Here is a 16,911-nt window from a genome sequence, read left to right on the forward strand (position 1 = left end):
CTTGATTTCTTAATGATATTGTGTTAATATTCAGCAAAGCAATATAAATTAACAATGAAATATCAAGACATGACACTGTAATAATTATGTGGGCTTCTCTGGAATGAGGTGACCTTGAAATCCTTTAATTAAGTAGCAGTGTGTGTCTTGGTTTAATTCAGTGTCATTTGTAAGTGCAAAGAAATGTCTCTGTGTTTCTGTTCCTAAAATAGACCAAAATTTACTGTTTGCTAGATAGCATTTAGAAAGAAAAATGCTGCACTGGAGGTCTGTGAACCGCTCAGAATCTTTGCTGTATGGAAGAGGCTCTGTCTGAACCTGCAGTTTGTACATAAATCTAGGATTTGTAGATCCATTCTACGTATGGATGTGCATCCAGCATTTGGCTGGACTTACAAAAATAATCTTTTGCTCAGGTAAACTATTGCACGTCCCATCAATCTAGCTCTGCCGTATATTTGAAGCAAAGATATGTTGCTACAGCCCTTGTCATTATTTCAGAGTAAGTTTCTGAGCAGGATTCATTTTTGACATAGATGAATAGGAACTTTGGTGAGACAACTCAAAAGAGTTTGCCCTACATATTTTAGCTCAGCATTAAATTTTGAAAGAGGAATTATCACACTCAGATTTGCCTTTCAACATCAGTAGCTGGAAAATGTACCTGCCTGGTTCTCTGTATGAGAGTGGTGGTTTATTCGCTATGGTAAAAGTAGAGCATAATTTCTCCATTCAGAGGTTCTCCTGTTCTGGGTTAAGCTGTCACCTGTCTCTAATAAGGAGAGTATTGCTCAGGACAAGAACCATATACAGAGATGTGACTACGTTTTGGAAATGCAATAATATATTCTTCCCCATTATGGGAATAATTTTTATGGGATAAGTCATTAACAAAATGAGAAAAAAACAAGCCATTGAGGGAAATGGATACCTTTACCAAAAAAGCTACTATTGCAGAGATGTACATGTTGAGCGGATTTTACAGAGCAGTCAAGTAGTTTTGTTTCCTAAAAGTTAAGGTTTGCGCACAGATTACATCTGATTTTCTCTGGCATGTACGTAGAAATGCAGTTAATAAGCTAATATCCCCTCTGTCAGAAATGTGCTTCTGAACGTGTAAGGCTAAACAATTTTTTAATGCAGCATTATGAAAGTAGGAAGTCTGTGAATTGAGAAATGGTGCGCCTTCATTTCCGTTTCAGGTAACAGTGAGCTTCACCTAAATCCTTGCATGTTCTTGTATACTTTCAGGATTCCTCCTCGATTGGAACAGCCACGGTGGCTGGTCCCAGGACAAGTGCAATAATTGGAGATCAGGGAGTACCACCGAAGGTCCAGCTCCCCCTCAATATGTAAGCATTCAGCTCATCTCACTCAACTCTTTGTTTCCAATCATGTGCATGTGTACATGTGTTTGAAATCTGCAAGCATGAATCTCAGCTCAGGAGCACTGAAAAGAGAGATAGCACAATTTCTTACACAACTCAGCCTCTGATGAAGCTGAAAAATGAATCGTGAGAAGCAAGACTTCTCTTTCTCTTTGAGACTCCTGCTATATTTCTTACAGCTACATGAATCACCGTTAAGGATGCCTCTCAACTAAGGAAAATCTTCCTCCTTCATTCAGCTAAAGCTCTTTGAAAGATGTAGTCCTCTGTAATCAAACATCTGATACATTCATCGTTAACCAGGAAAAGGTGACCCATCTGCATTTTTTTCAGCGCCATCAGCAAAGGCATCAAACTAACATATAAAGTACAAGGGTATCGTGGGCATGTGAGCTTGTTATAGCGTGTGGAAAAACAGAAGGTTGACTAGGTACAGAATGAGTGATAGCCTTTGTTATAATAAATCTCTTCCAGTCCAATTGGCTAATTTGGTATCTGTATAGTCAAAGTTCTCAGCCCTTTCCTCTGATCACACATGCTTCACGTAAGCAGTAGAACTATATAGATACATACACAAGCATACCAGTATTTTAGGGTTTTTTGGTTTTGTTTTGTTTTGTTTTAAATGAGTAAAATAGTATCTGAATTCAGAAATTATCTTCTAAAATAACAGGAAATCTGCTTTAAGGAGAATGGTACAGTTGGAACAGAGCAAAAGAAAAATTGTTCTTGGGTACCAATGTAAGGCCTGCACACCTGTGGGGTACTACATGTCGCTGGGTATCCCTCAGAGAGGGATCATCATCACCCTGCAGACACCCAGTTGGAGCCTATGTGACACACAAGCGGGCAAAAATTTATTTCAAATGGTGTCATAATCAGCAGTATTTCTGATATTCAGTTGCTGAATCAGAGCAATTCCTGGCTCTATGGCAGTGCCTCTGCCCTTGTGCCTCAGCAGCCCTCCCCTGCTCCCTTCTATTCTTCTCATCTCTCCTGAGAAGCAGCCTCATTATCCACTCAGACATTTTGCATTGACAAGCCAAGCTCCAGCCAAGGAGTTATCATTATCTGAAGGCTGTACCAGACCTGGAGAAGCTCAGTCCTGGACAGGGCCATGGGAGTTTTGCATTATAATTGGACTCACAAATTGTTCCCCCAGGCCAAGACTGTGATCTGCGCTCTTTCTTAGACATTTTTAGGGAACTGAGTTGGGGGAGGATTTTTTTAGGGAACTGAGTTGGGGGAATTTGCAAAGAAGAACAGAAAGAAACTCATAGGAGAGCTGGAGACAGCTGCAAAAGAAAGCAGTCTAGAATCCACATTAGGGCATTTTTCTCTGAACCTTCTTCCAGTATCTCAACCTGTTAAATTACATTATTACATGCAGTCCTTTGGGAAAAGGGCTAAGTGAGTGTGACCATCTAAAATGTTCTGTCCTTGACCCCTGATTTACCCCTAGCTCCTGAATATGAGCCAAATTTAAGCAGTGATTGTAAAAGGTAAAGTTGAAGCCGTGCTTTTTGCTATCTCAAATAAGTGCAGTTCCCAGCACTTTGCGTTATGTCCTAACAGAACCCTGTGCTGAAGGATTAGCACTGAAGCATGTAACCTTATTTCATGTCAGGGTGATGCACTTTAATGTTCTGCACTTCAGATGTAGCCTCATGTTTTCCTTCAGGTGAACAACAACAGACCTGCTCAGGACCACCTAATTATATAGACTAAGCAAAAGATGTGCAGGATGGTTTCTCCCATCTGTTGATTAGTGAAATACAGTTTCTGATTAGGTCTTTGTACCCCATGCACATGGTAAATATGGCCAGGCACATCAGCCTAAGGATGCCCCAAGGAGCTGTTACCAAATATTTCATATTCTGTTCATTACTGCTATTTATTTACTGCCTTCAGAATAAAAATAAGGAAATCTGCTGGTGACATAAAGGAGGAGAATCAGGAAAACTAACAGGATTTATTCAGCAATTATACTTCCTAGAAAGCAAATGTAAAAAGTCATGTATCATTTTTATTGGCTGCAAGTCTAAAATCACAGTGGTTATAGTTTTCATTATTTCTCTGGTTTGGAACTATAAGTTAGGCAGCAAACCTCTTCTCACCCACCCCTGAACCTAAGAGCATTCTGCTGCACTTTGTAGTGTAAATGCACTTCCCATAAGTGTTTCCCAGTTTGTCCTAATCTCTCTGTACCTGTCAAACACAAAGACAAAAGAAAACCCAAAACTCAATGTACAACCTTGATCAAGAATCACCAGAAATCCCATTGTGCATTTGTATAAAGGTGACAGTACCAAAAAAAAATTGGTGTTTACAAAGGAAGTGTTGTTCTGCATGTGCATTCTTGCTATCCTATCCAGACTTCCTGTTATTCCCCAAAGTGCAAGCAGTCATTCTTAATTTTCAACAAGGATATCTCTAAGCAGAGAGAATACCTTCAGGGACTTTAAGTTGTAGTCATTTCACAACATTAGACACGTCCTCAAAGTAGCAGCGGAAGAACAAAAAGAGATAAAAAGGAAGATTCTGAACAAAGGGAATAAATAAATGCTGTAATTAAATAAATAAAAGGCTCTATGTAGTGGGACTGGCACTAAATTCTTGAGTATACTTGCATACAAAACGTCCACAGCCAAATTCTACCACTGAGCTATGTCAGCCTCTGTCACTTTTTGCTTTGCCCACACAGTACAAGTATTACCAAACTGTATCAAAACAGTTCAGTGTGTTGTTTCTATAACCCAATAAGCCAACATAAGTAGCACAGTGAAAAGTGCAAGAAAAGCAGCCTTCAACATCTTTGAGGTAGCCTCCCCATGAAAAAAGCTTCTTCAGAAAATCCAGACAGTAGAGGTGGTTCACACCCTGAAGCACAGGAATGTATGGTTCATCCAGACTTTGAGAAGCGTTCCTGCCTGGGTCCTGGTTGCACTGACTGCAACTGCTCCTTCTTCTGAGATTGCTACTAAATTCTTGAGCTGAGTGATGCTTTGTGGAAGTGTTTTGCTTCAGTTGCACCCCGTGTGGAAAGTTTGCTTTGCTAATCTCTAAATTACTCCCTCCCTTTAATCTCATTAGCTATTCCCTTATTGTCTCAGCACACAGCTGATCTGTCTCTGCCATTCCTTGTTCCTTGTGCTGTAATGATGCCCCTTTTCAAGCACTGCTTCAGAGCAGTGTTTCTGCTCACTTTCTGCTCCACGGGGCTGGAATTGAGGTGGTGGCTGATGTCAGCTTTGCATTTTCTTTGTGTGACCTCTCCCCACAGCTACCTGGCCCTGTATGCCTACAAGCCCCAGAAGAATGATGAGCTGGAGCTCCGCAAGGGCGAGATGTACCGGGTCATTGAGAAGTGCCAGGATGGCTGGTTCAAGGGGACGTCTCTGAGGAGCGGCATGTCTGGGGTCTTCCCAGGGAACTATGTGACACCTGTTTCCAGGTGAGGACTGCCAGCCAGGGTGGAGGTGCCTGAGATAGGGTAGGAAGGATTCTGTGTCTGGAGGATGCTGAAAACAGGGTGGCTCTGTTTTTAAATCACGTTCCCCATACCTGAAATTTTCTAGTCCATTGCAGACTTGGGTAACATGACTTGCTGGTGCAGCAACAGTTATCCACACTCTCAGAAGACTTAACTAGTTGCATTAGGTGACAGCATTTACAACCCCCAACTTTACAAAGTCTGATGTTCCCAGCTTTTATTATTGCATAGAAGGGAAACGAGTCTTTAGCAGGGCCTGCTGTGACACGCCAAGGGGAGATGGTTTCAAACTAAAAGAGGAGAGATTTAGATTAGATACAAGAAAAAAAAAGGCTTTTTTTTACAATAAGGATGGTGTAGCACTGGATGACCATAGAGGAGTGGATGCCCTATCCCTGGAGACATTCAAGGCCAGGCTGGACAGGGCTCTGAGCAATGTGATTGAGCTGTAGATGTGGAGTCTCTGTTCATTGCTGGGGAGTTGGACTAGATGATCTTTAAAGGTTCCTTCCAACTCAAGTGATTTTATGATTCTGTGATCAATTTGCTACTTACTTTGCATTGTTTTGTAACTACTGGTCATGTACAGGACTAAACAAAGCAAGGAATGTTTGTGGCTTGCTTTGTAGTAGCTCCTCACCTATATTTTGTTTTTCTGAAATCAGCTGTTGGATCATTTAGAACAAGACTAATGTTTGAACCATTAGCGTTCAGAAGTGATAGAAGAGTTCAGCAAATTGTTTCACTTTAACTACCCTTGTCTGTTGCATGGGATGAGAAAAGGAAAGAATAGCATGTATGTGGAGGAAAGCCATTTGTCAGAATTTGGTATTGGAAAAGAACAAATCAGAGTGTTTCTGATCCATACCCTGCTCTGAAATAGTCTGAAAGCTGAGGAGAAAATTCACAAGCGTCCCCAACTGCTTTATCACATGTGCTTCTTGCAGACAAGCGCTGCCATGTGTGTGCCCATCTCTCCTTTAGAGCAACTCTGGGTTTGCAAATTGAGTTCATCTCTTCTCACACACTGTCAGTGCATCCTCCCATAGGCACACAATCCCCCATCTTTTGTTTCTCTGCAGAGAAAGGTACTCCACCACTCAGAGAGTGTTGATCTTCAAAAATTAGTCCAGGTTTCTTCCATCTTCAGTTTAAATGAAGTCTGAAGTCTGTAATATGTGGTCTGGGCAAGAACAAAATAAAGAGCAGATGAACAGATGATGACTAAGCCTGTTGACAGTCCTAACACTGCATTTTACCTTAAAAAAAAAATGGCATTACTTCACGGGGTCTTCACTGCTCATCAACCTAAATGTATTTACCTGATTTTATAGAGGCCCTCAGCAGCTTTCACTCCTTGCCTCTTCAGTTCTTAATTAGTAAAGCGATTTGTGCTGAAGTGTTGTTGATCTGAATCAGCAAGACTTTATTAAATGCAGCATGTCACAGCTAGAACGAGACACAAAACTGCTGAAGGGCAAAAGTCCTTTCCACAAAGCCCAAAAGCAGCTTTATGATTATATTTATGATCCTGTGCACTAATTAAGTTTCTGTGTAAATCACTGTCAGTGAGAACAGCAAGAAAAATCTGCTAGCAACAAAATACCTTATTTGCTGCGCTTTAAACTTGCTTTGTTCCCTTTCATTTTGACAGTAAAGCAGAGAGTTAGATTTGTACATGGTTTTCTGCCACTCCTTACAAAACCCAAGAAAAAGAAGTTGACCACGAATTTAATAAGAGTGAACTAGATTTACAAGCTGTCAGAGCACATGTGAGGAAAGCATGGTGAGAAAAGGGCAAGCCTCTCCAGGTAGACTGAAAGATATATTTTGCCATATCCAACCTCCACCCAGGAATACTGCAGTCACATATGAAGTTTTTGTACCTGTTGGTGTACATTTGCCCAAAGGCAGCCCTCAGTGGACTACTAAGTGTCCTTTTCTGGCAAACCCAATCTAGCACAGATGGTCAAGCCAGTTCCAGCTGATCCTTGCTCCTATTCTGCCAGCTTTTCAAGGCAGGTGACAGTCAAGATTTCCATTTGGTGGGATTCCTAGCCTCTTCCTACCTGAAAGCAGATGAAAAAAGTTTGAAGAAAAAAATCAGAGGAATTACATTTAGCAAAATGTAATCCAAGCAAACCCTGTCTAGATTTCATGTGACACCAACACCACGGTGTTTTTCCTCCTGTGTTTTTCTTTTTTAAGAGAAGGGGCAGAGGAGACAGCTGTTTTCTAAACATTCTAACCTTATCTTCCACCCTGTGCTTTGGCCTCTCTATCAGAATTTCGCTCTTCATCCCTCCAGTCTTTTCTTGGGGTTGCTTCTCCAGTTTATCTTATCCTCTGAATTGCACCTGATTGTTCAGCATACTCCCTCTTCCTGCCTCTCCCACACAACTGCTTGGGACCCCAGTACTTTTTCCAATCCCACCCCCATATGTTGGTCTTTTACCCTGTCTGTTATATCCTCCTCCTTTGCTCACACCCTACAATGTCTTATTTCCATTTCCTCCATAATTTGTTCTGCATCATATCCCCTTTGCTGCCCTTGGCTGGTGGAGGCCCTTGGCACATGGAGCAGCCAAATAGAAGAGGACAGCACAGAATGATACCTCTGTTTCATAGTGTCTCCTGCTGGGAAATTGCTGAGAAACCTGAGTAAGAAACTCAGCAAGAGCTGCTGAGCAGCAAGCGAGTTTGTCCATTGCTGTCCTCCTGCCCTGGTCAGAGAGTTTCTAGCTCAATGGTAAGAGGAATGAGAAGTGATTTAGACTGAACTCACTGCATGGCCTCGTTCCTCCCTGCTGAGGTCTTCATGGTCATTCAGACGAGAGAAAAGTTATACATGCAGCTTAAGATAGCAGGAAAAGAGGGGCCAATTATTGTCAAATTTCTTTCCCAGTAAGGGTAGCTGCAGTCTTTTGCCTTTTCTATTTTCTTAGCAAGTCTAAGCTAGGGCTGATTGCACAGGTAAAGCTCAGGAGGCAAAGCAAAGCTCACAGATAAAGCAAAGGAGCTCAGGCAAGCCCACCCCTGCCAAGCCTGCTGCTTTTCAGTCCCCTTCAAAAGCCACACGCCAATTTGCTGCTTTCCATCTTGTTTTCCATCTGTGAGGCTCTATGCAGTTTCGGCCCCAAGGAAGATCTCCAAGTCTGTTTTAATTATTGCTCCATTATTGCCTGTAAAATAGCTTCTGGCCCATAAAACAGCATTTGGGAGATACTAATTTCTTCTGAATTTAGATTTGCATTTTCAGGTGAAATTATATAGACAGAAGCATGGCCTAAGAAAAAAACTGGTTGGAAAAATTATCTTTTCTATTTTCACCCTACTCATCTTCACATGGGATGAGGGGGTAAAAATGTCCTCCGATGTACTTATTGTGTGTCCCGTGAAGATACAAATAAAGCTCAGCTTAATACTTGAGGGAGTACCACATTGAGTAACTGGGGGTGCCCATCAGCGTGGTGCCCAGCTGTCGAGATCTGTGATCTCCATCTCCACACAGGGTGCCAGTGGGAGCCGGGCAGCCCAGAACCAGCGCAGCCGGGGGAGCTCAGGCCCCGAAAGGAGTCCCAGGATCCATCCACCCTGTTGGGGCCGTGCACGCCACCGCCACTGCTGTCAGGCCAGCCGTCCCCATCACAACTCCTCAGACGCATCCCCAGCTACAGGCAGCCTCTCCGCAGCTGAACAACTGCCTGAGGTACTCGGCACAGCAGCCCGCCAACCAGACCCGCAGCGCCATGCAGATGGGTACGTACGTGTTCCTGCAGGAGCCTCCACAGCCTCCCCAGGCTGCCCATCCCCGCAGCTTGCTTTCACCACTTCCAGCACAGCTCCGCGTGGAATAGACTGTGCTTTATTTGCTTGTAATATTTATAGGTTTCTATTGATCTCTGGGAACCGCGTTGTGTTTATCAGATTGTTCTGTTGCTACAGCTGAAATAGATTATGGTGTTTACAAATATTTATTCAGTTTATCTGAGCAAAAGCAAGCACCCTGCATACTAAGGAGATTAGCAGTCCCAAGTCCGGTTGGCACGCTGACTGAGAAATACTGCCCGTATCACAGAGCGAGGAACACACATCTTAAAATTAAGAAGCATTTCATTGGGCTGCAGGGATGAAAGGTATTTATTAGGCAGAAGGGGACTTAGTGTTAGTGATAGAGCGAGAGATCTGAAAAATACTGCCACCTTTTTGGAACGAGAATAAGAGCTTCTCACGCCAGGGGGGCTCTGTTCTTTCTGGGTTTCCTTTTTGATGTATGGCACAATTTTCTGGAGCACAATTTATTCCCTCTTCCCTGATGTTAAGCAGCTCTGATGTTGAATAAAGTAAAAGTAAATCCTGCGGTGGAACTTCACAGAAAAATTTAAAACATTTTGTTTCTGATATTTTATAGGGATGTGAGCCACAGTGTTTACAAAGGCAGATCAGCAAAGGCTGTGAGACTGAGGTCTTTGATACAAAATGAAGCAAACCCAAATGAGCAATATAGTGTAGTGTAAGTCATGAATTCATGCCTTTTGAAGCCAGAAGGGACCAGTGTGACCATCTAATTTCACTTCCTGCACAGTACAGGCCAAAGACAAGAAAATGTAATCAAATACACGTGAATCTGAATCTGGAACAGAGCAAGCTCCTTCTGCTCAGCAAACATCAGCAGGACTTCACATGCCAGCCATATCGCACTGGGGGATAATCTATTTATTCTCTTTTTGTGTAGTTTAGAGGGCTGCTGCTTTCCCCTCAAGACACACTATCAAAAGCCCTTCTGCTCCTGCAGTACAAAGGCAAAAATGTCCCGTCTTGTGCAGGGCTTGCAGGGTGCTAAGGGAGAGCATCTCTGGTAGCTCACTTTCTGGGAGCTTCCCAGTGCATCCTGTGCCCATGCAGACAGGCAGGTGGGCTCCCCTGAAGTATTTTTCTTCACAACATATGTCCTGACTGATATATATATATATGCAGTGATATATAGACTGATAGATACATATATACAGTGGACCACTGCCCCTCAAGAAGGTCTCTAAAGTCCTGCAGGATGAGGTAATGCACATTCCCTTTTTGAGAAGCCTTCCAGGAGAAGCAAGCTGGCACAGTATTCAAATCACGTTTTCTGTTGGCTTGCAATATGTATGAGTAACAAATCAATTTTGCACAAGGCCACTAATGTAGGAATACACCCAAAATGAAATATGAGTGGTGTAGAACAAAAATAGCCTTCAGTGAGCATTGCTAATTAATAGCATGTTTGATGCAGCACAGTCCAGATCCAGAGATCCCAGAGCAAAGGCATACATTGTAACAGTAAGAAGATGAAATTACAGAAAAAAAAATGTGAGAGCCTTGCTCACAGTTGATTTTTCTCAGGCCTTTTATTTTGCTGGCTTACTTGCTTTCTCATTCCTTTGTGTTTATAAACACTGAGGACTATATGAAAGAATTAATGTACCTAATATAATTATCAAATTAGTCTTCCACATCCAGATAAGTACTGTGAAATTCCATTGCAGTGCTTTTTCTTCAGATTTAGGAAAGCCATTTCTCTCTTAGGAGTAGTTCAAAACCTTGACCCTGCAAGCTTAACCATCTCAGAAAATTAGATTTCTAGCAGCTGAGATTGCTCATTACACAAGCTTCAAACAGGAAAATCAGGAGATAATCGGTTCAAGATAACCAGTGGTACTCTGGCTCTCCAGAAATGGATTGCACTTTCCAATAGGTGTTCTTGGTAATACAGGGAAAAAGGAATTGGTAACTAATAATAAGAACAGCCTTAAAGGAGTCTCTAATAACAACTTTTATTGCCTTTCTCATGCTACATCTAAAATCACTGCAAGATTAAGACCAGTTAATGATAGTTTTGTTGGTTTTCTATGAACAACATTAACAAAAAGAAATGTCTAGGATCAGAGTTCCTGCGAGGGAGAAACACGTAAACTTCAGAGGTGCTAATCTGATGATTTCTTGCCCATCAGGTTCAGCATTATTTGGCATAAAGCTGAAGGATTAAATTTCCTCCCAACCACATGAGTACCCAGCTGGTAGTCAGTGTGACAAATGACACTCCTTGTCATTTTAATCCCTGGTAATAGGTACTGTTGTTAACTATAGAAACAAAAAAAATAGTGGTTTCAGTTGTTCTAGCATTGTTGCTTAGTTATAGATTGAGTAAACTCCAATAGCTGCTTTTGGTCCCGTGTTAAAATGTATCCTTTAGATGAATTAAGGAATCCACAGATCAGTGCAATTGTCTTGGTAAAAGAAATTTGGCTTGTTGAAATAAAGCTTTTTGTTGGGAATGGTAATTTGGACTTCATCCAGAAAGCCGCAACAAAAACAAGGAGGGAAGCAAAGTGAGTGCCCATTGACTAGATTGTGTGCTTTCTCATTCTAGGTAGATGCCCTGACCAACAGAAGAGGCCAATAGGTTGTGCTCAGAAAAGTGTAAAAGTGTTCAAATGTCGCACTGGTACAGAACTAAATCAGATTATGAAACTTTGAAATGTGAAATGGGAATTTGCCAGCCAGTTCTACTATTGAATCATTTAAATGGGGGAATGTCTGAGTGTGTACTCAGCTTCTGCTCTGTACCTACCTGAAGTGTAAGTAGATTACACCTAAGCGGTCAACCAATGTGGAAGTCAAAGGAAACATCATTGTGGGAAAGGGCCTAGAGCTTCGTCATGTTTCTGAAACACAGGCCATGCAACAGGCTCACAAATCCCTGGAGAGGTAACCTCAGCAGTGAGTCATGGTCACTAAACAGCTGAGCACCGGTTCAGGTTCCTAATGGTTACAGCCAGGGTGTGCTCATAAGGGCAAGCTAGACTAAAAGGCACTGCACAGTCTCTAAGGGACCTTGCTGGCAGAGATGAGGCTGATCTCAGAAAGTCTCCTGTGGATTCCTGTTTAATTTATCTTGCACAGCTCAGTGTTGTGCCGCTGATCATTTTGTTAAGGCTGAAACAAGAGACCTTCATTTGTAATTGCCTTCTGTAGGGTCATCGTGGATCATGCAGGCTAACTCTTTAGGCCCCATGCTTTAATGCCCCCTAGCATTTCAGGGAGTTAACAGCAGCATTAGGAGGGTGTCTTGCCAGTTTGGAAAACAGCTCAGATGAAGTGAGATTATGTATTTAAAAAAATCAGTTTGACTTATGAATTATTTCTGAGCGTGGGGATGCATAGCAAGACTAGCCCTCTGGCAGCAGTAGGGAGGAATAGCCATTTTGGTGACCACAGACAGACCTTTTGCAGCTGGGAAAGGGATTTCTAGGATTTTGCCAAGAATACATTCAGGCTCAGGTATCCTCAGTGCAGTCTAAGCGCTGTAGGTCTCCATCAGCCCCCAGCATCCTTTTAGCAGTGAGTCTGGGCAGCACGGTGGGGACCTAACCATGCTCTGACCTCCCTTCACAGCTCACCCCGCGGTGCCAGCGCCGGAGCGTCCCACCGCCACGGTCTCACCACTGCGGACGCCCAGCTCACCCTCCCGCCTGCCGGCCACCACCATCCGGCCTCACTCTGCCATCTCCCCGCAGCACAGCCACCAGCCGCCCACGCCGGGGACCCGGCCCCTCATCCCCCTCACCTCTGCCGCAGCTGCCATCACACCGCCCAACGTCAGCGCAGCCCACCTCAATGGTGAGGCAGGCAGCGGACCTCTGGGTGGCCCTGCAAGCCCCAGCACTGCTGGCAAGGCCGAAGAGAGGAAAAACGAGAAGGTAAAGGCTGCTGTTGTGGGCAGAAGTGGGATCTAATCACCTGCTGTGCCACGGGTTATTTCCACTCTTTGTCCTTTCCCCACCCCTCCCTGGTACTGCTCTTGTGTTGCCCTCCAGGATGAGAAGTGAGCAGAGCTGCTCTCCTGCTGAATTTGGCTATTCTGATAACCAGCATCCAGTTCTCACAGGTTTGTGGAAAGATATTGTAACAGGCTCTCAGGTCTCAAGAAGAGATGGCCAAGCCACAAGCAATCTGCCAAGCAACATGGCAGAAATTACATCAGGTGATAGAAACCGGCTAAAGCTGCCTACAGAAATGTGTGAGAAATCTGAGCTGTTTTACTACTTTGCAAATATCTGGATTTCTTGCATAAAATGTCATTGCTGTGGCACAGAGGAGCAGGGAGAAAGGCATCAGAAGTGTCTCACTGCAGCATGCAGTAGGCCAGCCCTGCAGGAGCCAGCCCTGGCAGCCATGATACACCTGGCTGAGCAGAGCCAGCGTGTAAAGCTGCTCTCAGCGCTCTGCCTTTTGGGTTTATGCTTTCACCAGATGTTTTCCTTGGGTTAATGGCTTCCATTTATCTGATGGGACTTACCTCCATGCTGTCTAGCAGAACCCACTGATGAAATGGCCTGTTGGAATCACACTCCTGGTTTATACTGCTGTAGGAAGAAGAGCCAATGAGGCTTGCTTTTCCTTTGGGCCTGTGAATATATACCTTCTTGTATGTCCCCCATGTTCTTCCATGGTGACAGGCACATATAGGGTAAACATTTACTCAGAACATGGTAAATTGAGATTGCAAATCTCTCATGTGGTCACGGTCACAGACTGCTCCTAGTTTCTCGATGAGAAATACAAGTCTTAAAATTGCTTCTGTAATAATCCTGTCCTGAATTGTCTCTGGTTGTCTTTTGGTGAAAGGGGAAAGGTGTAAACTGCTACCATAGACATGAAATTTAGATATTTGCTTTTGAAGAATGAATTCCAAGTGTTCATTGAGGGCTCCATGGTGAGTGAGCAATACGATACTTGCTTCCTGTGCAAGCTAGAGGAACTGTATAGCATTCAGCCATGGTGGTAGTTTGTATGTTGCTTCAGAGCTTTGTGTAGTAGCATATTTAATACTTCCTAAAACTAGCATGCAATTACGTAGGTCCATGTGGGACACACCATAATTTCCTAGGTGAATTTATGTTGAGTTTCTACATAGGATTCTGGTTAACTGTTCCCAAATGGTTACGCCTTTAAGTAACTGCCTAGGGAGGTGGTGGAGTCACATCCCTGGAGGTGTTCAAGAACCGTGTACATGTGGCACTGAGGGATGTGGTAGCTGGGCATGGTGGGAATGGCTGGAAGTTGGACTAGATGATCTCAGAGGTCTTTTCCACCCTTAATGATTCTATGATTCTATTCTGAATTTGAATTCAGGGAAGGAAAGTTACGATTTTTGTGCTCCACAGATAAAGAGAAGCAAATAATATACTGCAGCAACACAGTGGACATTGCTAAAGAACAGTACAGTACCTGGGAAGTATTGGAGAGAAGTGATGTTAAACCTGCCATCTCTGACTGTATAGAGTGGTACAGAACTATGCTCAACTGTGCAGAGCAATATGTTCCTGAATCTCCTCCATGTCATTTCACTTTAATTTAAGGAAGGTCTGAACTAACAATGCTTCCTTTCCCTTTATAAATAGTGACTGATGTTTGGCCTGTTAAATTGTGCTCCTACTCTGCACAATCCAAATCAAACCCAGATATCTCTTTGAAGCTGCTGAGAGCTTGGATAGTGCTAGACTAAAAGGCATGTTGCTATTCAAAAAGGAATCTGTGAATCAGAACTGGAGCCATATCTGGAACCACACTCAATATTTCCAAAGTGGAGGCTGGTTGGGAAAGTTTGGGGTAAACAGGGAATAGCCATGACACTCCGAAGGAATATCTGTAAAGAGAGGTAATATATGTTACTGCTACACCTGTTAGAAAAAAAAACAGACAAGGTTGAGAGGTGAAAAACAGAAGGAAGGACATAACTAGCAAACTGCCAGATAAGGAAAGACTGGAAGCAATTTGTCTGAGTTTAGTTTCATTATAGTAATCAGTCAAGTACTTCAAGATGAAAGGAAAAGAGGGGATGTTAGAAAGAGGAGTTATAATAAGGTCTTCAGCTCCACTGAACACGGGGTGGAAGAAATGCACAGGTAATTATCTCCTGAGAAAATGAGATTAGCAAGCAGTGTCTGAGGTAAATTGCGACATGCCATAAAATCAGCATTGTTGTTGGATTCAGTGGTTTTGGGGATCCAGTCATTTTTTGAATTTTAATCCTGACTTCTGTCTTTGCAGTTTCTTTTGTAGGATTTTATGGAGAGTGAGGCTGAGCAATCAGAGGCAGAATGGTTCTTTTGAGAAACATTCTCCTGTTGTTAACTGAGTTTTTCATTTACACACACATTTTCAGTGCGAGTTCACTGTAGTACAGAGGGAGTTCACGTAGTACGTAGGAGGAAGTGCACATTCTGGGATGGCCATGATGAGAATCCACTGGATGTCACGGTTCTCTTGTAGAAGGTGTTTTCTGTGAGGACTGTAGAGACAGTTTTTTGCATTTGTCACTCTAGCACTGTCAAAGATATTGATCCTTGGGAAGTTTTCTTCAGATGACAAGATTAGAAAGGTTGGCTGATTCCTTGAGGCCAGGCTGAGAGAGTGGGAAAATGTAACTTAAGATATGATCTTCTACTAATTTATGTTTTATGAGTTCCTGCCTAGATTCTATGTGATGTTACCAAATATGACATCAAGGGGCAGCTGTTTAAAGTAGTCTGTATATGTTACTTGGGTAGCTTGTTCCAAAACAGGATTGCTTTTATCTTGGGAACATCCTTGAGTGTACTGCTGAGGTACTCACTGCTAATGCTTTCCTCTGTGCAAATATTTTATATACCAGTGATATTTCACCAGTTCCTGTTGGTGTGCAGCAGTCAGATGCAGCACATTTCAGGATTTCTCTAAAATCAGGGGACTGTAACTCCAATTTTTACTCTTCTTTCCTTGTGATCTAAAGACAAGTGACAGAAGCAATCCCAAGAATTATGGTTTTCAGTTCAATAGAATGTTTTGCTTGCTCATCTTCTACTAAAAAAAAAAATTAGAAATCCTTAGGTCTATTTTTTGATGATTCTTTTTTTCCACTTCAGCTTATATTTTGAAAGTCTTCATCAGAAGTTTCAAACTTGCAGGTAAAAGTTGGCACCTGCATTCAGATTTATAATAGTGTCTGACTGTCACTCTTGTGCTGACTTAAATGGGAGATAAACAAGAGGCAAAACATGGCCTTCACGCCAATCTGCACTTGTCAGTGTGCACTTATCGCAGGAGGATGCTGAAACCAGCCTCCTGCCCTGTTAGAGAGCAGTTTCAAAGCTGCTGGTGGTAACTGAGGTAAGACTGAGCAATAGATAGTGCTTAAGTCCACTGTGCAACCATGCTGTAAAATCAAAGCTGTTTCAGGGCTCTATGGACTCAGTACAAAGCAACAGGAAAGGCAGCTCATGCAGAGGTAGAGCAGACACCACAGGAAAAACAAGCAGAGACTGAATACAGACATGGGAGCATGGCAAAAGTCAAGGAGGTAACGTGCTCAGGGCAGCACAGGACAGCAAAGGGCGTGCAGAGGTGGGGAGATGCAGCCAGGCAGTGGGGAAGGGATGCCAGTACAATCCTCTATGACAAGGGCATGAAAGAGGTAGAACAGAATGAAAATGGGGAACGGGTTGTTTGCTCTAGGGCTATGGGTGGTGTCAGGAGCCCCCTGAGCTCCAGCTTTGTCGTTTGCTCATAATGTCTGCTTGTGTAACTGTCTGAAACTCAGAGAAATACCATTCAAATTCCTGAATTTTCTGAACATCCAAAAGCAAGGGATGGAGATCCCAGCTGTGGAATAGAAGCAAAGTCCCATATTTGGGAGGCTTTTTAAAATTGAGAGTCCTGCTTTTTCAGTCATGACAAGCACTGTGCAAGTTCAGCTTATGGCTGGGAGCTTGTAATTACAGCATGACTACTGCTCTGACCTCAGCCAATTTTTGCTGTAATAGTTTCTGCAGTACATAATCTGAGCCGATACTTAATACCTCAGATAAAACCACTTGTTTAAATGAATTAATGCATTTCTCATTAAATGTGCTCCTCATTACGTTAATCAAATCAAGCAAATGATGCTGGGTGGTTAGACCACTGTAATTAAACTTTCTTTAAAATCCACTCATTTGGCTTTTGATGAGGATT

The 16,911-nt window shown here is 42.9% G+C and overlaps 1 protein-coding gene and 1 long non-coding RNA gene across 2 annotated transcripts in view; one reads left to right on the plus strand and one right to left on the minus strand.

Moving 5' to 3' along the window:
* SH3RF3 (SH3 domain containing ring finger 3) overlaps window positions 1-16,911 on the plus strand; it is a 234,894-nt gene that overhangs the window by 189,945 nt on the left and 28,038 nt on the right. Inside the window, exons 5-8 of the mRNA XM_085214906.1 lie at window positions 1,252-1,352; window positions 4,672-4,842; window positions 8,393-8,640; window positions 12,313-12,617. Of these exons, the coding sequence (XP_085071032.1) occupies window positions 1,252-1,352; window positions 4,672-4,842; window positions 8,393-8,640; window positions 12,313-12,617 (825 nt within the window). The remainder of the gene's footprint in view (window positions 1-1,251; window positions 1,353-4,671; window positions 4,843-8,392; window positions 8,641-12,312; window positions 12,618-16,911) is intronic.
* Window positions 4,837-8,943, minus strand: LOC109371114 (uncharacterized). Its single transcript, XR_014880751.1, has 3 exons — window positions 8,649-8,943; window positions 6,768-6,950; window positions 4,837-6,064 (listed from the first exon to the last, which is right to left on the minus strand). It is a non-coding gene; the product is annotated as an uncharacterized LOC109371114 (long non-coding RNA).

Source organism: Meleagris gallopavo, chromosome 1 (genome assembly GCF_905368555.1).
Source record: "Meleagris gallopavo chromosome 1, MGAL_WU_HG_1.1, whole genome shotgun sequence".
Taxonomy (NCBI): domain Eukaryota; kingdom Metazoa; phylum Chordata; class Aves; order Galliformes; family Phasianidae; genus Meleagris; species Meleagris gallopavo.